Raw genomic sequence first — 23,270 nt, forward strand, 5'->3', positions numbered from 1 at the left:
AATATTGGGATAAGGTCTCACTAATATGCATATTAAAATCATAATCCAGTAGCACCTTTAAGACCAACAAAGATTATTCAAGGTGGGAGCTTTCGAGTGCAAGCATTCTTCCTCAGTATGAAGTAGCTTGCACTCGAAAGCTCACGCCTTGAATAATCTTTGTTGGTCTTTAAGGTGCTACTGGATTATGATTTTATTATGCTACTTCAGACCAATACGGCTACCCATTTGAATCTAATATGCATATGTTAGTATTGGAAAAAGTAACTTTTGAAATACTCTGGTACAAGTAATTTTGGACTTTAAAGGTCACCACCAGCACTTTGAATTAGGCCTGGAAATAAACTGAGAGCCACTAGAGATATAACAGAGTAAATATAATGTTATCAAGCCAGCTAACTCCTGTTAAGAACTATGCAGTGGCATTCTGGCTGCGTCTGGAATTTCTGGAGAGCTGTTCCAATACAGCCCATGTAGAGTGCATTACAAAAGTGCAGTCTGGAAGTCCCCAGTGCATATATATCTGGCTAAGTAAGATCTCTTCAGAAGAGGCCATAGTTGGTGTATCAGCCTAAGCGGGTGAAAAGATCTCTTTCCCCCAGCATGCACCAGCACATCTAAGATCAAAGCCATGTCCAAGAGAACACCTACATTTCACATCTTAGTCTTTAGGGAGAGGACAACCTCATCCTACAGAAGTACCACCTCTAGAATTACCTGCAATCATTGTTTACCAGATAGCTATATTTTGGTACAAATGGTAATCCTCGTTCCCCACAACTGGGTTGGGAGGACTATACTTGTACTAAGGGAGAAGTTCAAAACTTGTTAGTTGGTACTGCAATACCTATTTGATGGTAGGTGGTATTTGTAGTCTGAACCTGAGAAGAAATTATGTATTGGGCAACCCATTCCTAGACATATTGTTTCTGTCTTTACATCTTCTACAAATTGTCTGCATCTGCTGTCTTGGATTTTAATAATTATTGGTTAGCAGTTGCAATCCTGAATAGCAGTGATAATACCATTTGTTTCTGTTTGATGTCAGCTTTGCTTTTATCCAATTCATAGATGAGATTGCATCCACATTTCCTCTGTTGAGGCTTTCTGGGTATTCCCCATGCAGGGCTTTGGATTCCCATGTTTCAATTCTTTCTTTGATTGATCATGAAGGCTGGCTGGAATGTTTTGTCACTGAGCTTTAGAGCAGTGAAATTTTGATCAGCCTTAATCATTCCTTGAAGTGATCAGGTATCCTGAAGTAGATTCAGAGTTTTGAGGCTTGATTCCACTGCCCCCTGCCCCGGAAAGCCTGTATTAATATTATTCTGATATGTTCCTGTTGCCAGTTCTCTCCTATCCCTTTTCTGTTCCTCAAAATCTACTATGTGCTGAGACCCAGAAGAATTTATCTCCTTCACAGCATTTCAGTTGTGATTGCACTCCTTCTTGGAAAGGCTGGTGGGTTCAGTTCAGTGGAGGGGCTCCATTTATCAGTTATTTGAGTTCTGCTATGCTATTTTGAGAGATGCAAAGGACTTGACAATTTCTAGGGCTACAATTCAGGTTGATGAGCTCAAGAGCTATAAGTTCAGGAATTTGCACAGGGTTATGGAAAACCTCTGGTAGGCCTTTGTGGTGGTGGTACTGGCTAGCCTGACGGCTCCTGTCATCCAAAAAACGTGACCCAAGATTCTTATCTGATTGCTACTTAGGGTGGCAAGCAAACTGGAATATAACCCCCTTTGCACTTCATGTAATGTGATTCTATATTTAAATGTCTCTCTGTTAACATTTATTCTGATAATTGTGGTTCCTTACACTTGATTCTTATTTCCAGCCACAGATCCAGATTTCAGGTTTGTTTGCTCCCTTTGTGAACCCATACAGAAATGAGAGAAATATAAATTAAAATGTAGGTCTTATTCTTTCTCTGTGGAATCTGTTAAGAAAATGGGCTGGCTTCAAGAATAGTACCCAAAACGGGGGGGGGGGGGGGGGCATTCTTTTAGTTAGTCAGGAAACTCCAGCTGGTACAGAATGCTGCAGTTCAGATGCTGTCAGAAGCTAGGCAGAATATGCATATTATACCCATTTTGCAATCATTCAGTTGGCTGTCTATCAGTTCCTGGGTTCAAATCAAGGCCCTGGGTATCTTATACAACCAAGCCTTTCATGGCCTTGAACCCTCCTATCTGCAAGACTGCGTCTTCTCCTGTGCTCCCACATGACGGCAAATGCAATGAAGCAAATGGGTAAGATAAAAAGCTGCCTACATACCTTCATTCTGTGTTGGAGAACAAGGTCTGTGCCACTGTGTTTTTTATTTTCTGTTTTTATTGTCAGGAGGGAAGGTATTCCACCATATTCCAATAATGGTGGCCAGGTGTTTTCTCCTGGTCCCCAGTAGGGGTAGGTGGGGGATTGGTCTGTTGTCATGACCTTGTTGTGTTTGTATTTTATTAACTGTTCTGTTTTAGGGTTTTTTAAAGGGATTTGTGTTTTACTTATTTTATCTTGTAACCAGCCACGAGCAGGCTTTGCCGAGAGTAGTAGGCGATAAATTCAAATGATGATGATATCCTTCGTGAATTTTTTTAGTTTTATAATTCCATTTCCTAATTTTTTGTAATCCTTGTCATATTGCATAGTTTGCCAAATGTCTTGTTCTATTTGACTGCATTTTTTTAATGCTTGGTAGTCCTCCTTGTGTCTCAGGGGGAAAGGCAGTCTATAAATTAAGTAAATAGTAGTTCCAAACACCTATAGGCATAAATCTCTCTAGAGGAAATATAACAGAAAGACTGGGAAAGTACAGTGTCACTGAATATATTCTCAGTCAATTAATGCTTTAAAAAAAATTCCACAAAGGCTTTTGCCCACTGCCAAATAGATTTGAAAACAGTTAGCAAACGGAGAATTCTCAGAGGCAATATATGAAGTAGCCTTATTGCTCATTCTAGGCCTATCTAGATGCAGCCATTCTAGTTGTCGGGTTGTTTTTTATTCCATATCTGTCCTGCCCTTCCTCCAGGGTGCTCAGTATGGCCCATTATGCACGGGCGCCGAAACGGCGATTTCGGGTCACATGGAAAACGCGGAGGGGGAAGACGCGACGCACACCGGTTATGCACGGGGTGGGGCGCAACGGCGGCAAAACCCAGAGTAACCGATTATGCACGCGGCGATTCGGGCGCCGCTTCTGGTTGCGCCCCGCTCACCCGGAAGCTGCGCTTTCTTCCACGTTTCACTGACGCGGCTTTTGGGGCAGCATGCACCGAAGCTGCGGCCGGTTGCAGCCGGCACCGTGCGTTATCCGTGATTTTAGTCGCCGCCATTCCACCCCGAATGTGCGTTATTCCCCCTGTGCATAATGGGTCTATGGCACACGTGGTTGTCCCATGACCGCCTGCCTTTTATCCCCACAACAAACCCTCTGAAGTAGGTTAGTGGAGAATGAGTAGCCTAAAGTCACCCCAAAATTTCCATGCATACTGGGCATTTGAACCTGGGTCTCCCTAGTCCAAATGCAACATGCTAACCAGAGTGCTACATTTGGTTACAAAGGATCTTGTCATTAATTATACATTGGAGTCAAGAGGGTTTCTTATATCAGGGAAAGGGAAGTGATCATTCTTTTCTTATTAGTCTGCTTAAATTGCATGAGTTAATACTATCCCACCTGCCACTGCTGTGATTAATAGAGTATCATCCCTCTGCTGGCAGAGCAGCGTTTTTGAATGACACTGGTACACATGCTAGAGAAGTGCCAGGTAATCATCCCTTTCTTTGCTGGCGTGCAAACTTTATTAGGAGCCCCAGCTGCCTCCTTGGGTATCTACTGATAGCAAGGGTCTGTCAGAAACAGACAAACTTAGATCCTCTGGACTGAGCTGCTGGCAAAATGCATGGTGTTGAGTGTTTAGAAGGTCAGTCTCTCAACATCTCATGGCTGCCATGTTGTTTACAAAATGCAGCATGGACTTTGGCAGCCCTGAATAGCCATTTCACATGGTTCCCCAGCCCCAATATTTCAAGCTATTTTATGAAGCAATGTGGATCCACTCAAATGCCTTGGTTCCCAGGAAGGTCTAAAGCAGGATATAGTGGCCAATGTCTCTTTTCCCCCTGGCCCCCATCTGGTGGAACAAGCCTCCTGAAGAAATCAGAGCCCTACTCGAACTTCCACAGGGCCTGCAAAAGGGAGCTCCTCCACCAGGCATTCGCTTGAGGCTGACCGACTGAGAAAATCTGCTGGGCCCCCCCAGAGACGCCTTTCCATGACTGAACAAATTTGATCTCCCCAGTGTTGTTGTTATTTATGTTGTATTATAATTTGTTACTTGGTTGTTGTGATATTGTATTGAAACTTGTGTGTTATAGATTAGATTATTATAATGTTCCATGTAGAATTACATAATGTTCCATGTAAACTGTCCAGAGCTGTAAAGAATGGGCGGTATAAAAATCCGAATGAATGAATGAATGAATGAATGAATGAATGAATGAATGAATGAATGAATGAATGAATGAATGAATGAAGACATACATACATACATACATACATACATACATACATACATACATACATACATACATACATACATACATACATACATACATTTTAAAAAATGCAGTGCACTAGAATAGAAGGTCATTGGACTCCTTAATTCTCCTGTGAAACCTTCACAGAAAATTGTGCCAGTGTTCCTGGAGGACCTAACTCCAAGTTTATTTGATTTCCTCCAGTACGTATTATGCTACTACTATTCAGTGTTTAGGGTTTTAGATTAGGTGCTATCTGCTAAAACAAAACAGAAAAATAGAAAAAAGGCAGGACCGGATAGTTCCTTACATACCCTCTATTACAATTTTCTGGCCAGGCAGAACAAGTTTAAAAAGCAATGGCCATGTTGCTTGATAATACCCATTGAGTTTATAAACAAATCAGATTATTATTCTAACATTTCCAGATATAGAGAAAAGTAGCTAGTAGCTCTGTAATTATCTCAGTGATCCCCTTCTTTTAAAAGTAAATAGTTTATTAGAACAAGGAAATAGTGTCAATATATCTTGCCTTCAAACGTAGCTCCCCTTCTTGCAGTACTTGTAATACTTGCAATAATGATTTACAAAAATCAATTGTCTGTCTGAGCCATATGGAGGGTGGTATAAAAATCTAATAAATAAATAAATCATTTTTATTGCCACCCTTGGATATCACAACAGTGTCTCATCAACAGAGGATATACAGACTGGAGGAGACCAGAAGACTTATTCTTAATGTATTGATGGTTTCTCATAAAATTCAAGGACCAAATCTGGTGGGCAAAGGAGTTTAACAATCTATTTCAAGCAATTGTTTAACTAGGGCAGCCTTTCTCAATTTTTTTTACCATTGAGAAACCCCTGAAATATTCTTCAGACTTCGAGGAAACCCTAGGAATGATGTGATCATGCAGAATATGGTTGAGAAGCATTGCTGTGTACACACCCACCTGGGACCCCTTCCCTTCCCATTTTCTCCAAGCCCATCATTGTCCATTTTGGGAGGGGGAGGAACAGGTTGACATGACCATATATCAGGGATGGGCAAATTGTAGCCCTCCAGCTGTCCATGGACTACAATTAATTCCCATGAGCTCTTTTCAGGGGCTATACCTTTCAGGGGCTCATGGGAATTGTAGTCCATGGACAGCTGGAGGGCCACAATTTGCCGGCCCCTGCCATATATGATCATATCACCCAATAAACATTTAATAAATTTAACAAATGTTATAAAGAATTAATTAGTTCCTACCCATTTGGAACACCCTTCCAGAGTCATCAAAAAACCTCAGGGTTTCATGAAACCTTGGTTGAGAAAGCCTGCACTAGGGGCTTTGGCTGCAAAGTTGGCCTCAGTGATCTACAATATTTTTTTCATACTGGATTGCAGTTTTCACTAAAGGAATCTGAAAGATCCATGCTGTTGATGCTCTGAAAGCAACCAGAGTATCAGCATATAACTGAAAACTAAAATTGTGAATGTGAAATTACAAGGCAAATGAAGGGTGTATATCAGAATGTTGAATAAGCAAATGGAAAAATCTTGCAATGCAACATAAACCTCAGTTGGTAGAATTTGGCAAGTGACCAGAAAATGTTTTCTGTCCAACCACAAAGTATATGAATCTCCAAGTAGCATTTTGCCATAGGGCAAGGCCTTGTTTCCCCAAAAGAATTCTGATCTTCGCTCAGATACTTTTTTCTCTGCTGCACATATGTGCTTCACTATTATTGAGCACATTAGATTACAGAAAATACATTTTCAGAAGGCATCAACGCAAATTTTTAAGGAACCCAAGCCTGACGGAGCTTAAACAGTTTCGCGGGGCCTGCAAAAAGGAGCTTCTCCACCAGGCATTTGGTTGAGACCAGGCACAACCAACAGCGAATTAAGGGCCCCCGCTCCCCCCCACTCCCCCCCTTTCCCCCCCTTCCTCCCAGAACTCCACCAGAGCGCTCTGGACCTGTTGTGGTATTGCACTGTTCCATCGTTATATTATTTTATTATATTGTTATACTGTTACATTATTCTGTTATATGGTTACAACCACTGTTATTAATCACTGTATGTTTTTAACGAAGACTGTTTCATGTATCGTTGATTAGTTTTAATGTAAACCGCCCTGAGCCTTCGGGGAGGGCGGTATATACATCTAAATAAATAAATAAATAGATTCCAAGCAGTGACAGAGTTATAGGTACCACCTTTCTGTTTGAAATTTCAAGTTATACTCAGTTTGCAGCTAGGCAAACAGTTCATTAGATAGAATTTGCTGCAATAGCTAATGCCTTTCTCTGACCACATTATAGGCTTGCTTGCCAGCTTCCCCAATGAACAGTCATTGTGTGAGAAACAGCGCTTTCACCCAATTAAAGAAATCTTATTTGATTAACCATGAGCATTTTAGTTGATTAAATTGAATAATCTTTTAAATAGGCATAAATTAAAAGTGGAAAAAATTGCATAAATGGAAGGCAAAAGCAAAACCTAGGCAGAGGTACCCTTCTACTATGCCCATTGACTTCAAAGGGCTTACCTCTGCTTAGGACTGCGCCATTTATGTGTTTTCTGATTATACGTAAGTATCACAGCAGGAGTCATCTTAGAAGAGATCCTGCTGGATGGGGTTGAAAGAAGAAGGCCTTTTCTAACATGGTACCTGCCATGTACAATTTTTACAAATACCTATTCAGAAAACCGTCTTTTCTTTTTAAATCTGCTGCCCGATCTAACAGGGGCACCTTTGAAATCAATTACAGTGTTTTAAATGTATCTAATCTAATTTGTTTATCACTTAAACGTTGTGGTCTCATAAGAAAATGTATCAAATCAGAGGAGCGTAGTCAATTATGCCACACTTGCCTGAAAGAATTGATAGCTGATATGTGCTAACGATATATCAGAATTTTATTGAACATATATGAAGCTGCTGCATGGTGAATCAGACTGTTGGTGAGCCAACTGCAGCTGCTGAGTGCACTGTGGATGTCCAACGTTTCCTGCAGGAATTTCCTGCAGATTTTCTACCTGAGATCCTTTTATCAGTGGAGATGTCAGGGGTTGATTCTGACCACACCTTAATACAACACACTTTACTACTGTGCTACATTCAAACTTGTGCCTTAGACCAGGGGTAGTCAACTTGTGGTCCTCCAGATGTCCATGGACTACAATTCCCATGAGCCCCTGTCAGTGTTTGCCATTAATAATTAGAGTTTTTTGAGGGCGATTCTGGACTTCTTATGCATATAGAGAGTTTTCTTTATCATGAATGCATGGTATATGGAATGGTATTCTAGGTAAAGGGTACATGTTTTGTTGAGTAATATTAAACACGTTGATTTCCTCCTGTGCACTCAGAGTCAAAGCAGCCCATTTATTAAAGTCATTTGAGATATATCCATTTCATGTTGATTTCTGTGGGAACATTTAAAAAAATGTTTAATATGTTTGGATTACCAATGAAAGAGCCTTTCAGTGAGATTTTCTTGATGAACAAGATCCACAGCCCCAGACATCTCAGTTCATATAAGAGAGCTGAGAATATCCCAAAAGATTTCTCTAAACTTTGTCAGTCTGAGCAGCAGCATGAACAGCAATTCCTGGTTCTGTTGGCAAACTAGAAACTGTGACCAACAGAAAACATATTTGAACTCTTAGCCCCTGTGCCAGTTCCCAATAGATCTGAACAGTACCAAACAGGAAAAGTGCCTGTCCCCAAGTTTTATTTGCAGTTTACCTTTCCCGCGGACTCAAGGCGGACTGTAGAAATCAAAAGCTGGTAACGTATTAATTCAAAATCATAAATAAAACAAAATCCCATTTAGAAAAATGTGTAGGTAATAACTTTAAAAACTTACCAAAGATATTCCTTACCAAAATGCCCTCCTGGATGGATTCAATTTGTATATTCTAAGGAATGAAGAGGAGAAGCAAAAGGCGAGCCCAGCATCAAACAGGAGAGGACAAGAGGGAATGTCCATTTCTAACTGACTATAGTATAGACTAGTATAGGAGGTGTACTTGAACCCCCATTCAGACATGTCTGGCTACAAGTGCCTCTATTGTGGGATTCCACTTCTGGCTTGTGGGAAAGTTTGTTCACTTCTATCTGCCTCCTCAGCTGCCTGGTATTGCCTTTCCGGTTCTCCTAGCCTTTCCTCAAGTCTTTTGGCTTCCTTTTCATTAGAGCTGTAAAACTTTTGGAAAGGTTGAAGCTATGGAACAAATCCCATTTCCCACCCCCGCCTGGCTTTTTTTCCAGGAAAATAGTGGCAATTTGAGAAGAAGTGTGAAATATATGAAACATTAATTTCCTATTGAACCTAAATTCAAGTGGATAGCCATGCTGGTCTGAAGTAGCACAACAAAATTTGAGCCCAGTATCGCCTTTAAGACCAACAAAGATGTCTTCAAGGCATGAGCTTTCGTGTGCATGCACACAACCCAAGTTGGACTCAAATTTTGTTGTACTATAGAACCTAAGTATGTTGATTTAACAACAACCCCCCACCCTGTATGTTTTATAACTTGATTAACATAGACAAATGTGCTAACCGGAATAGTTATGAAATATAAAAGTATAGATAGATTAGTTTTCTATAAGCAAAATTGCAATTGTAGCATAACCACAAGTAGATGAGAGATAGAGCTGCCAACTACTGACCTCTGTGCTGTGTTAGCACATGTACCTTAATGTTTGCTGTCTGAGCAATAGGAGAAAATAAAGGTTTAAATTAGAAAACAAATCCTGTAGTTCTTCTGTCCCTAGAGTAAGGTGCCTTCTCTCTCTACTAGGGACCACAAAGCAGGAATTTGATGGGATCCTCACATCCAGAGACTAGGGCTGTGCGAGGCTCATGTTCTTGCACATTGTCTATGTATTTTAGTTGTAAATTGGGAAAAGAAATCATGATCTTGCTAAGCTCTGTTACAACATTTGAATGGTTCCTTGGTCCAGCATTTTTTTAAACCAGTGCATAATAGATGACGATACTATACCCAGGGCAATTTTGAGTGTGAGTTTGTATGCTTGTGGGCAGAACTCATCTTTTAAAAACATGTCTTTTGTACTAAATAATATTTTTTGTTATTGTTGCCAAATTTGACTTCCATGTTTGCGTTGTGTGTGTTTTTGACCTAGAATGCAAAATTTGCTTCCATCTTTTTGTTTTGTACTTGTGAACTGTCTAATTGATCGCTAAAAGTTGCTGTAGATTTATGTGCCTTGACAGAATAAGCACACAAATCAAGATGATATACTGGCTTTTCTTCGGGATATATGCTATTCATCTTTTGAACTAGGGAAGGCAGAGTTGTGATGTGTAAGTTTTCCTATAGGAAACCAGTATTTGTGGAGACAATGCGAATTTCAGTCTGTGCCATGTGATGCTTGAGTTGCATTACATATGCTGGATTGGCTCTGTCATTTGTTCAAGGTGTTGTCTGTGATTGGCAAATGGTGCAGCATGCTTTATTGTGGTAGCTTTTGCCACAATTATCTGTGATTTCACAACTTTCTGAATGGCATAAAGTGCATGGGCTTCCCGATTAATATTACTGTCAAATTGGTGTGGGCTCTGAGTCTGCTTCCTTGTTAGACAAGGCTGATTTGTACTTCCTGTGCTGTGTTTGAACTCCAAATGCAGTACGTGGTTCCCTGGATATTTTAGGAGCAATTTGGGCTGAAGAAAATGTCGGTGTTTGCATTTAAGTAACCAAAGAGATTATTTCTCTCCTCAAAGTCATTTTGAATGGCCAGAGATTTTTGTTCTAGGGTTTCCTTGCTCTTGGCAATGTGGTTAACGGTATGATGTACACCGTAATAGACTCTTTTGAGCTTGGCATTCCTTCCCCAGCACAGCACGCTTAGCTTCAGTTCACATGTTCAAAGGGGAAGCATTGAGTATTTTCATGCAGTTATTCGGGGTCCATTTTGTGTTAAGTATCAACTGGATTTATTTTTGCTTTATAATCCCAGATGGATAGATGAGTTAATTCCTAGCAGCTAAATAAAACAGGACTCCAGTACCACCTTCGAGACTATCAAAATGTATTCCAGCATTAAGCTTTCATGAGCCAGAGTTCACTGTATCAAATACTTTGAAGGAGATGCTACAAAGAAAGGCTCATTTAAAAAACCAGATGCAATAAAAAGAGTAACCCTTCTGACTACAGTTGGTAGTGGTCCTCACTTTTTGTTTCTTTTGGAATAAGTTAGATGATTTTTATATATGGTTCATTGAAGCTAGTGGTACGTGCTCCACAACTTGTGACGAGCCACATTCACAGTTATCAACCAGAAGAGCCATGGCTACTGCATGCCCAACATGCCATCCTGCCACACACGCACGCACTTTAAAAAAAACAACAACAGAGTAGCCATGAGCATGTAGTGTTTTCCTCTTGCACTCCTGTTGAACCTTAACCAGCCTTTGCATATCTGGAGTGAGGGGAAGAGAACAAGAAGGCAGAGATGAAAGTAAAGGCCACTTACTTAGGTTTCTTTCTGCAGGGACCTGCTTGAGTCAGTCCATAAGTGTCCCTAAGGGAGTCACTAAGCCAGCGCTTCTGGCTGACTTAGTGGGAAGCCTTTGTACCCTTCACTTCTCTGTCTCTGTCATGAAGCTCACAGGTGCCTGTGGCTGAGGCCACTTCTGTCTCATGCCAGGGAGAGGTAGGTAAAGGGCGCTCATGCTTCCCACTGGAGAAGCTTGCTCTGGACCTGCCAGTAACACTGGGAAGACCTCTTTTTGCAAGAAGCCTGGGCATCCTTGGCTGTCTTGCTGTGTTTTCGGCATAAGGCATGGCAGCTTAGACAAAAGACAGTGAGGCTGCCAAGTTGGCCGGAGGCGAGAAAGCAGACTGTGGATAAAAGGGAGCAAAAAACCCTGCCAGCCCACCACAGCCATCTTGTTGTCCTCTGGTCAGCCATGTGAATGCTGGAATGAGAATGAAGAGGCTATGGAGAAGCCGGGGGGGGGGGCATCAGACCTGCCCCTAAGGGAGGGTCATAGCTTACCCATTAACCAGACCCTCCAGTACTGACTCTTTCACATTGGGTATCATCCACAAACCCCTTCAGAGGGTCCTCTTTTTTTTTTTTGATAGACCAGTGTTATCCAAGTGGAATCAATGCACCCTTTGCCATTTGCCTTAGTTTATGTTATTAACAGAGCAGTCAATCTTGTATGTATTTTTTAAAGAACCTGAAGCAGCCACATTCTCTTAAAGGACTTCTAACCGTGCTTAGGGTAGAAGTCAGACTTCGCCGGCGAGTTCCATTCCAGCCATCGGGTCATTTGCTTTCAGGTAAACGTGGCAGCAGGTGAGACGCGAAATTCTCTTTTATTGCCTGCTTTTATTTTTAAGCAGTCGTACAATGAAATTTTGAAAAACATGCGTTGTCTCCATAAGAGGTCAGTGCATGCTTTTAATTTGCGAGATGCACCATAGTCTTTGGACAGTTTTCCAGCAACTACCGAGAAGCGTGTGCCTTCTTCTCAGTAGTGACCAGCCCACAACTGTGCTTAAGGCCTGACTTTAAATTCCTTTGTTGATCACAGAACACTGCTCCTTAGAGGATTTACTGTACTGTGAAGTTTACTGTGCTTTTGCCCCTGATGTGTGTGCTCTGTCGGCTGTGCTCCAGCTTTTCAGAGTCATGTCCCAAAAGCATGCAGAGGGATCTGGTGTTTTGGAGAAGAACGCAAGGTGCTCACTAAACTCATCCACTCATGTGTCCTAAACAGCCTCCAGCATCAGTGAATGGGATAACCTTAGATAGGTGGGATTGCTTCGAATCTTTTTGGAGCTCCACAGTGGAATGCTCACTTCCTTGCATGACAACCCCGCTGGAGCCATTGCGGTCCATGGCCAGGGACAGGGCGTTGGCAGTGAAAGTCAAGCACTCCTCCTTGGTCATGCCGGGCTTGTAGGAGGCATCAACAAAACCGTAAATGTAGGAACTGCCAGAGCCCCCAATGGAAAACGGCTGCCGCACCATCATGCCCCCCATTGGCACCGATGTACACCTGGCCGCCTTTGCGTTTGTCCCAGCCAGCCACCAGAATGCCCGCTGTCAGGTCCTCTCGGTAGCGGTAGCAGGCCTCTTTGAACAGATTAGCTGCCGTGTGCACCAGGGGGCGCTCATCCAGCTCAATACTGTGGAAGCACAGCTGGTAGATGACAGCTTCTGCAATAGCCTGCGTATCAGCCGCTGAGCCAGACCGGCAGCAGAATATGTGCTTGTGGATCTGCGTCAATTTGTCTGTCACGCGGTTGGCAATGTAGGAGCCAGTGGTAGTCCTGGAGTCAGCCCCAATGACAACCCCGCCGTCGAATTCCACCGCCATGATGGTGGTCCCGGTGGTCTCCGCCTGACGCGTATGTGACCTGTTTTCCAGCAGCTACATTGGCTGCCAGTTGAATTCTGGATCAGATTTAAAGTGTTGGTTCTGACCTTTAAGGCCTTATACGGTCTGGGACCTACGTACTGGAGGGACCATCTCTCTGTACAGACACCCCCCCCCCCTCGATGAATGTGTTGCTTTGCAAGTTCCAACATGTTGGTAGTCCCCAGCTCGATAGAAGTGTGCCTGGCTTCAACCAGAGCCAGAGCTGTTTCAGACTTGGCTCCTGCCTAATGGAATTAGCCACCAACAGAGATCCAGGTCTTACAGAACTTCAGAAGATCCAGGCAATCTACTACTGGGCATTTGGTTGAGACCAAGGCAGCACTCTTATCATCTGAAAGAACCATCCCCCTCTCATCTAAGTCGGGCCAATTATTCTATATGAATGGCTTAATATCTGGCCTGGGGGATTTTTAGCTGACGGAGCAATTGAAGAAATGTTTTATTAGCTTTATCTACCTACCTACCAATAAATACTGGCCTGGCCCAGTATCCTGGAACATGGGGTGAGTGTCACATGGGTTTGAGTCACAGATGGCACCTGAGCTACTGAATGAGTAATGTCACTGATTTAAGACAAAAAGGAGATTTAGCCAAGTGGGCAGATTTCCTCATGGTGTCCTATCTTGAACTGGACAGATTTGTGTAGGCTCTGTGCTCTCTTCCATCCTTAAAAAGCTGTTGGATCTGAATCTTGAAGGGGGAAAGAAAAGTTCCACATGTGTACAGAATTGGTATAACCTTGCTTTGTGTTGAAACTGTGCTAGATAAATATGGAGCTGTGCCTGCTTTCTGTTCTGCCATCCCTGCCAAGTATCAGTAAGAGGTGGAGGGAGCCAGTCTGTCAGCTAATATTTTAGTTTGTAAAATAATCTCAGTATGTGACTTCTGATGTGAAGTTGCTGCTGTAACTTTCTGTTTTGTTTATGCTATTTAACAGGGCCATATAAGTGATTTAATGATGGATCATAGCCTGTGGATATATACAGTATTTTCAAGAATTTCATTTATGTATGGCTATTTTTGTCCACAGTAAGTATGCTATAATGTGCATGAGGACACATTAGAATTATGAATTTAAAAATTAGTCTGAAGCTTTAAAAAACAGCATTACATAATATTCAGCGGCCTAGCATGTTAGCGGGCACATTGGACAGTATAGAGCAGGGGTAGTCAAACTGTGGTCCTCCAGATGTCCATGGACTACAATTCCCAGGAGCCCCTGCCAGCGAACGCTGGCAGGGGCTCCTGGGAATTGTAGTCCATGAACATCTGAAGGGCCACAGTTTGACTACCCCTGGTATAGGGGTATAGGAGGAGGTGGGCCTTCAGGGACTCTTCCCCACGCTGTTGAGGGCTTAAAAGCAGCCCTTTGAATTGTTCCTGGAAACAATGAAAAATCATAGGCAGTGCTCCCTCAAAAATGGTGTTGTTTAGTGGAAACGATTCACAAAGTCAGTGTGAGTCATTAGTTGATAAGACAATATGTGGTGAGATAAAGAGTGAAGGGGTTTTACATGTTGTGAATCAATACTGCATCATACTGAAGGAGGTGGCTGTTCTGCATCAGAGATGTCTTCCTCTTTTGAGGACTGCACACAGAAGTCCATGGGCCTTAAAAGGGTGTTAGCGGTGCTTCGTATTTCACTGTTAGTGAGCACATTCCTCTGTTTTCTTGCTGTTGCAATCAGATACTCAGGGGTGATGACCATCCTGATAGGCCACAGCTAAAAGGACAGCATAGCTCAGGTTTGTGTATAATACTTAACATGAATAAAGAGCATTTTAGTGCGAAAGAGAGAAGGAATGGGCAGTTGTAAGGATTATTACATGGCAAGTACAAGTGTTATTGAGAGGACACAGAGCCACATTGTACCCTTGCAAGGGAGATGGATTCTGAAGAGATTTGGTAGTTCTTTGATATTTCTCCCCTGGCAGTAGAATTCTAGTCTCCAGAGTTTCTTATGCATGTGATACTATGATTATCATTAATCTTTTAAAACATGTAGCCCAGTCTTCCTCTTTAGCTAGAGGAGCTGAAAAGCTATGGTCAGGACTCTAATAATGAACAGTTGTTTGATACACAAAACTGAATTGCTGGGCCTTTTTTGATCTAGAGAAGTAGCTGCTGAGATGATTTAACCTATAAATAGGGATATATTCCAAAATTTCATGGGCTAATTTCAGGCATCTAGCCCTGTTCTGTATATACCACAGTAGGTATCTGTGCTGCATGTCCTTAGTATTCTTAGTATTCTAAGGACATGTAACCACCATCTCAGCCCATGTACCAGCTATTTTCCTTCCATTGATTCTTGCTTATTATCCATCCAACAGTACATTACTTCTGCTTTGCACAATTGTGGCCTTCATTTGTTGACTTGCTCTTGTGGAATGATCTGCCAGTGTGAGTTTGGGGATACACAATTATTGTGATTTTGTTACCAGTTTTAACGTCCTACAGTTGTAGTTTTACTATTTTAGGATTTTATGCCTTGATGGAATATTTATATATTTATTTATTTCAAACATTTTTATGCTACTTTTTCCACCTGATCAACATCTTTTTCCAACCAGGTGTTGTGAGGAAAGGCAGTGAAAATGTTTATAGCATATTTAAATATTTAAAAAGCAAGGGAATCTGCATCGAGGTTATAGTGCAGAGTGAAAAAATTGACTTCTCTACCTTCCCCAGCACTTCATCCATGATCTGACACACACTAGAGATGCCAACCTCCAGGTGTGGCATCTGTAATTAATTTATCTCCAGACTGCAGATCAATTAACTTGGAGAAAATGGATATTTTGGTGGCATTGTACACCCCTGAAATTCCTGTCCAAGTGTTTCCCAAGCTGGAGCTGGAAACCCTACTCCCCACCCTTCACCAGTGACCAGGGGATACCTGGCAACCTTACCCACCCCACACACACACACAAACACACACTGTTGAAATAAAATTGGGAGAAACCTTGCTCACGGATTTTCAGGGTCACATGTAGGATTGTGTGTTGTATAGTTTTGACAATGTAGATGTCCTATGATAAATGAAGAAGAAGAAGAAGAGTTGGTTCTTATATGTCGCGTTTCCCTACCCGAAGGAGGCTCAAAGCGGTTTACAGTCGCCTTCCCATTCCTCTCCCCACAACAGACACCCTGTGAGGTGGGTGAGGCTGAGAGAGCCCTGATATCACTGCCCAGTGCCGTGGTGAGCCCAAGGTCACCCAGCTGGCTGCATGTGGGGGAGCGCAGAATTGAACTTGGCATGCCAGATTAGAAGTCCCCTCTCCTAACCACTACACCAAACTGGTTCTCCTTTGGTTAGGAGAGAAAGGCTGTGGCTCATCCTCAGTGAAAAGCATCAGGCTGTAGGTAATAAGAAGGACCTCTGCCTGAAACACGGGAGGGCTGCTGCCAGTCACAATAGACCAATCTTTTTCAACCTTCTGGACATGAAGGAGCCCAATATAAAATTTCAGGCTTCAAGGACCCCCGGAAGTGATAACAGCTGGCCATACCTCCCTGCCAAGCCCCCGGAAGTGACATAACCGCTCCACACTTCACCGTCCTTTCACTCCCTCCCCCTGCTTTTACTAGTGCTATGGTGGCTTCATCTCATGTATATCAGAAAGATGGGCACAAGCTAAGAAGACAGCCTGAACACAACAGACTCCCCCCATTGATTTTTACATACATGGTCTACTCACCAAGCACTCCTGCCAGAGATGGCCAGTTACCCAGCTTGTGGCCAAGTCCATTAAGGCAGGAGGGGAAAGGTCATGGACAACCCCCCACCACACTGGAGCTCCCATGGACCCCCATGTTGAAAATACCTGCCGTAGACAATAACCTCAGTTGATCTTCATGTGTTATTCCCCCGCCCCATTTATCTGTTGATCTACAATCAGCAAAAGAATTTGAATGAACTCAGCTTTGATGCAGGTTATAGTTATGAACATTTCAAAAATGACAAAAGATTCTGGAATCTTCTTCAATCCACTTGGATAACTCTGTAGTGTTGTTTTGCTTGGCCGTACCCAAAATATTGGATGGCTTTTGACTTTTGGGTAACTGGTAATTCTGGAATTGTCCCCCCCCCCGCCCGTTTATGGGGTTACATCAAGGCAGAAAAGCAAGACTGGTTTTTTGTTGTTGTTAATGAATGGGCAGCCTGAAGACAGTTTGGAAGCAGAAGCCACAAAGAGGCACCTAGTAAGTAAAAGGAGGCCATTCAGGTGGATGAGCAGGTTAACCAGATTCATGGTGTTTCAGCATCAAACTAAATTCCACAAAGGCCATCGAATGTACCTGAAGGTCAGTTGTGCCCTTGCTTTCAAACAAAACAGGGGTAGTCAAACTGCGGCCCTCCAGATGTCCCTGGACTACAATTCCCATGAGTGTTCGCTGGCAGGGGCTCATGGGAATTGCAGTCCATGGACATCTGGAGGGCCGCAGTTTGACTACTCCTAAAATAAAGGCTTTAAACTCCTCTGTTGCAGGTAAACCCCCCCCCCCTTCTCTAGGAGCTCCACTTTGGAGACAGCAGCAAAGCCAAGCAGATCTGGCAGCGCCCTGGCCTAGGCCTTTCCGAGGAAGGCGTTGTGGGAAGCCAAGGTGAGCGAGGGGCGCAGAGAGGCTGGCCAGCAGGACGGGGGGGGGGGGAGGCATTTCAGGGACTTCTGGCGTTTCCCAGCGCGTTGAGGAGGCTCCGGGGCTCCCGGCAGCAGGAGCGCGGGCCGAAGCCGCGATGTTTTCCCGCCTGCGGAGGAGCCCGCGGGGCGCTGTGCGCGGCCGGCCCGGGCCTCGGATGCCAGCAGTCTCCCAGCGGCCCCCCCGTCTGCCTGGGAGCTGGCGCTGCAAGCGGCCGGGCTCGGGCGGCGGAGGGGGAGGCGGGCCCTGGCTCTGATTAATTACCTTCGGCATTCGGGGGTGGGACTTGCCTCAGCCATCTGGCCGAGAGATGGGAGGGCGCTGCGGAGAAGGCAGGCGGGCGGGGGAGAGACGGGCCGCGAGCAGGAGCGGGGAAAGGCAGGGCGAGCGCACGAGAGCGACGAGAAGAAAGGGAGGCGAGCCGGGATCCAGGGGAAACCCCCGCCTCTCGCTGGCCGCGCCGACGCCGAGGGGGACGCGGAGAGGCGAGGAGGGTCCGGCCACAGCCCCGCCTGGCGGAAGGGTCTCTCTGCCCCCTCCGCCGCGCCGCGCCCGTTTTGGTTTATGGAGAAAAAGAAAATGGTCACTCAGGTAAGGGCTGGGCTCGGGGGCCGTGCGCGGGCGCCCCTGCCATTGCCGCGGGAGGAGCGCGAAGGGCTCCCCCCTCCCCCCGCTGCCCCCTGCCCGGAGCCGCAAAGCGAGCGGCCCTCGGCGTTCCCGCGGAGCCGCAGGGAGGTTGCCGCGCGTGGAGCGTGTCTGCGCAGCCATGCCGCCGCGCTCCGCTCCCGAGCAGATTCCCGTTTCCTGGGCTGTGCAGCTGCAGCTCAGGAAAGACCCTGTGGGGATTTGTCTACCTCTTTGTCTTGGCGTGGAGGGCGGGGGGAGGAGGCGGAGGAGGAGGGACTGCGGAGGTGCGGAGGGTTCGCCGCCAGATTGCAATGGCATGAGGGGCTTCTGCCTGGGGACGTGGTGCAGTTTGTGTGGGGGCGGCTAGAGGACCGGAGCCCCGAGCCCCCGCTCGGCTTCCGAGGGGGCATTCTTGAACCCAGAATTGTAGCCTTGAGAATGTATTTATGGTTATTAGCCGGGTAGGTTTCTTCTTGGATAAATGAGCTACGGGGCGGTTGTCAATAGATTTTTGAAAATAATATTGTGGAAGGTTTCTTGAACATACATGTGCTTTACTCATCAAATTGACATCTCCCCCCCCCCATCCACTCCGCATAGCAGCAGTGCATTGGGGCATATGCAGGTCTCCTTGCAGGTTGAGCTGAATCTGCATTTTAATGACTTCTGTGGGACATACAAAGGTAAACATCCCCCCCCCCACACACACCATTTTTTCCAGGTGTCTTGTCTGTGCGGAGTGTCCTCCCTTCTGTGAGCTCTGCTTCAACTGTGCCTAGGCACAGGAAAGGACCTGCTTATCGTTTCCCAAGGAAACAGTGTTTGCTCTGAATGCGAGTGATGTTTTATCAGAGAATTTGTCCAGTGATATAGAGCTGTCATTTTCCATACCCTGCTAGGAATGTTATCTGACAGTGCTTGTCTTTTTAGGGCCCTTGTTTGAGGGGCATGGGCTATTTTTAAAGCAAGAAAACCTAATTGGAAAGTAAGAGGGGAACCAGGGATATTTGTGTATGGGAAGGGGTGACAAACAGGAGAGGTTAGGAAGCAGCACCGTTGGAGCTAGACTTCACTGTTAATAGTTATATAATATCCTGCAGTGCCGTGCAGAGATGGGTATGTTCCCAAGGCAGAAATTATGAGAAACTTTTTAATGATATGAGTTTGACACATCCTTTAGAGCCCTACATCATTTGACACATAACTTGTAATATCCATGCATCAGTATTATTTTTAACCAGAGCGCTCTCCATTATGCTTGATGAGATCATGCATGCCTGACTCCAGGTCAGGCTGAGGAGGAGAGTGCTACAAGTTGTGGTACCCATTTGACTCTTTCAGCCAAGTAGACTTGCACTGATTTCAGCGGCTTAAATAAGGAGAGGTCTTTTGAGGCACATATTCCCACAATCTCCCTGAATTTATGGTCTGCTTTCACTGCTGCCTTTTTATCTGGGATGCTTAACCAGAGAAAAGTTTCCAAAGGAGCAGTAGGCCATTTTCCAAATGGTTTTAAAAGTGTTTCTGCTTTAGTTAGTAAAATGCAGCTTATGTGTTTGTGTTAAAGGACTGGTAGCAGACTATGAACTGTTGTATTATATGTGCCTGAACCATTCTTCTGTATCCCGTGTGTGTGTATTGTGCACAAACATTTCCATATTTCTGTGGCTTTGAACAAGGCATTAGTATGTGGAAGTGACCAAGAACCCCTGAAGTTAAAAAGGGGCAAGAACCAAGGCTTGAAATAAGACGCTTATCGTATACACAGAAAGTGAAAATCTGTAATCTTATTAAGGAAGATTTGAAGACACTCACATTTTGCCTGTTTGTCCCTGACAACTGTGTGTGTGTGTGGGGAGGGGAAGCAAAACAATAGCTAATATTAGAGTTCAGAAAGTCTAAGCTTAGCTGACCTTGACTTGTGACCCTGACCTCTGTGTGTGCCATTTTCTCTTGTTTTGAATCTTTTAACACCATGCTTATACTCGAATATGCATAACAAACAAAATAACAGGTATCCAAGATCCATTAAGAAAGAAGTGGTTTGGTCTATTAGCATTAATATGGCTGCCTTCTAGGGTAGTGTAGGCTGCCTTGGGCTGATCCTTAATGTTACTGTATCTACACAGTAGTCTTACGGTATAATTGGCTGCCATCTTTTAAGAGTTGCAATTCAAATCAGAATAGTTAATCCCAAATCATGTTTCAATCCCAAGTCATGTTTCATGCTGCCTGCATGAAAATTGCTCCCTGAGGCTGCCAGATGCATGTCACTGAGGCCTCAAGATGCACACCCATTTTTGGTCAGTATTCTAATAACAGCAGTATCAGCTCATTTCACAGCATGTTTACACAAGCAAGCATCATAGTAGTAGCATCCTCGTAGTAGTAGTTGCTGTAGTGAATGGGAGGATGTTTCTGTATCCATGTGTGTTAACAAAGTATCTTATGCATGGCACAGTGGTGCTATGCCTTTGCTGGTATAAATTATAAAGGCAGAAATTGGTAGTCATTGTCCTCAGTCAGAAGCCGGGTGAATCCCAATAACAGTGTGTTCTGCAATATATTTTTTAATGTTAAAATGTCATCCTTTTTTTCCTCTCTGGAGTTATGTTAATAGGCAGTGATAACCGATGCTGGATTCGTTCAGTCAAGTTTACTGTAAGATGGTCATGTATATATGAGGTCTGATTGGGAAGTATTGCAGAATCTGTTCCTTACACTTCAAAACCGTAATCTAGATTGCGTTGCTGCATTTTGCTTTGCGTTAGACAAGTACATTTTAATGTGCAAACACATTCTGCCAGTGAAGGGCCATTGAAAACGGAGGGACAACAGTGAAGAGGTTTCTAAAACAACATTCAGTAGTTAGTATGCTTTAAAAATAGGAACCTCACATTTCTAATTATGCACGAAGTCTCCAGCATATAAACAGAAGCGTCCCGATTTGATTGCAATTTTAGTTCAGGGAAGTTGAGTCTGGAGTCCAGTTTGTGGCCTGCTAGTTGGGGATGAAATGGATAGTGAAGGGAGGAGGGTGAGAGTGGGAGATGGGAGAATTATATTTTAAAGAACTTTCCCTCTATTTTCTGTTCTGCTGTAAAATTACTGGCTTCTGGAGGAGCAAAAGCCCTCCTTTTCTTGGACCGCCGAGTGCCTTGCTGGCGTTTTCTTCAGTATCTGTTTCCAATCAGAGCCTGGAAATGGGGGGAAGGTACTGTGAGTTTCTAAGAGAGCCGAAAAGGGTGTGCTGCCCCTTTAAGCCGTTCAGCAAGCCCATGTGGCAGTAGCCTGTTCTGGAGTGTGTTCCTGTGCAATGAATCACCCATTCCATTGTCTGCTCCCCCTCCCCTCCCTCTTGCAGGAATGGAGCCTTTCACCTGGGCCACGGTCTGCTTTTACAGTTTGCTGCTCTTAGCGGGAGGAGGGGCTGTTTGCTGTAATTAAAAGCAGAAGGAGGAGAGCTGCTGCTTTCAGAGAGGCTCTGTGTTGAATGTGCCTCAGGCTGGGGAGTGGCATTCCTGCCCTTCCTGGTGGGGAATAGGTAGTACTCTTGCTGCGGGAGGGTGGGCTGGGCTGCCATTCCCTTTTGTGGAAGTCCAGAATCTCCTTGGAGGATTATTCGTCTCCATTTTGTAAGCCCTCCAAAGTGATGTGACTCCATTCTGTCAGCACTCTCCCCTCCCCACCTCCATTCTTTCTGGGCCTCTAGCGAGCACCGTTTACATTGGCATGTTTGAGGCTCACTGTGCTGTGCCCAGATCTTGAGGTGTTGGGTTTATGGATTTGAGACTGCCCCCTCCCTCTGTAAGAAAGAACCAGCAGCTGCTTCATATTTTCCAATGTGGGTTTCCCCCCCCCCCCTGCCCTCCTCCCTCTTTGCTATAACCCATTCCTTGCCAGGCCTCGCGCCAGCCTCTGACAAACAACCATAGCCAGACTTTGCAATCTCGAGTCTGCTTTTTATAAAAGCACAAATGCAGGAGTTCCTTAAATGGAGATTTGATTTAAATCTGAGCAGCCGTTCTGCTTGGCAGCGTTCTGACTCATTAGAGACTGCATGCGTTTACCATCCCCTCCCCTTCTCTGCTGCCCATATCTATTTTCTGATCTTTGCCTGCTCACCCCTACAGTAATGGCCAGACCAGATAAATGCATCTTTTGTTAACTTACAATGGGATTAATGCAGGTGGTGTGCTATACGTAGAGTGAGGGCAGTTGCAGGGGCGATGGTTATCTTGTACTACCGATACATAAACAATATTCTATTACACAAAATTATATTCTTTGGAGACAGCTGCTCCTCCTCCCCTTCCAATATGTTGCAGGATCTCTCGCTCTCTTTCTCTGCATGTCTGCCCACGCCCCAAGCAATGTATTACAGAGCTTCTTTTATCCTTTCGGAAAGCTCCCCCTTATATCCACCAGCACTATCAAGCACTTCCCCTTCTCATAATTCACCCTTTTCTACTGTCGTTGTCACCTGCACTTGAAATAGCACCCTTTCTGATGCTGTTTCATTTTCTCTCTCACCACATGGATTTTCTCCTCTTCTTTTGATTGCATTTGTTTGTGTCTCCTTTGTAAAGCATGTGGCTGTCAAAGTCTTATTCTGTGACCTATGGTTGTCTTACTGGTAGTTTCCGGCTTTGGAATGGGCTTTTGCTAAATGCTAACTGGTGATCTAAGCATATGACATGTCTTGATTTCAGTCACCTAGGTTTATATCTTGATTTCAGTCACCTAGGTTTATATCTATTCTGTCTCTTACAGACTTTCCTAATATAGTACATGTTTTTTTTTCCTCTGGTTGTCTTCTGGGGTCACACTAAGTTATTTTGATGATCACAAATTACTGTGGCCTAGTCTATTAAGTATACGCTCATATGAAGGATCGTGCAGGTATTGTTGGAGGAAGCTTGGGTCACTCCAGCCGTGCAATTCTAGACTCAGCTTGGGAGCCTCCATGGAAACTGTCTGGTGCCAGGTGAAAAACTTGTCACTGGCAGGTCATCTTTCTAAGAAGAATTTA

At 44.2% G+C, this 23,270-nt stretch overlaps 1 protein-coding gene and 1 pseudogene across 15 annotated transcripts in view; one reads left to right on the top strand and one right to left on the bottom strand.

Moving 5' to 3' along the window:
* RBFOX2 (RNA binding fox-1 homolog 2) overlaps positions 1-23,270 on the top strand; it is a 219,649-nt gene that overhangs the window by 88,280 nt on the left and 108,099 nt on the right. The window contains exon 1 of one of the 15 annotated variants that reach the window (XM_077339650.1): positions 17,685-18,202. The exons of the other annotated variants lie outside the window; for them this stretch is intronic. Coding sequence (XP_077195765.1) covers positions 18,176-18,202 — 27 coding nt within the window. The 5' untranslated portion in view covers positions 17,685-18,175. Of the gene's footprint in view, positions 1-17,684; positions 18,203-23,270 lie in introns of those variants that run through there. 15 annotated transcript variants of the gene reach the window in all.
* LOC143838819 (proteasome subunit beta type-6 pseudogene) lies at positions 12,261-14,675 on the bottom strand (annotated as a pseudogene).

Source organism: Paroedura picta, chromosome 5 (assembly GCF_049243985.1).
Source record: "Paroedura picta isolate Pp20150507F chromosome 5, Ppicta_v3.0, whole genome shotgun sequence".
NCBI lineage: Eukaryota > Metazoa > Chordata > Lepidosauria > Squamata > Gekkonidae > Paroedura > Paroedura picta.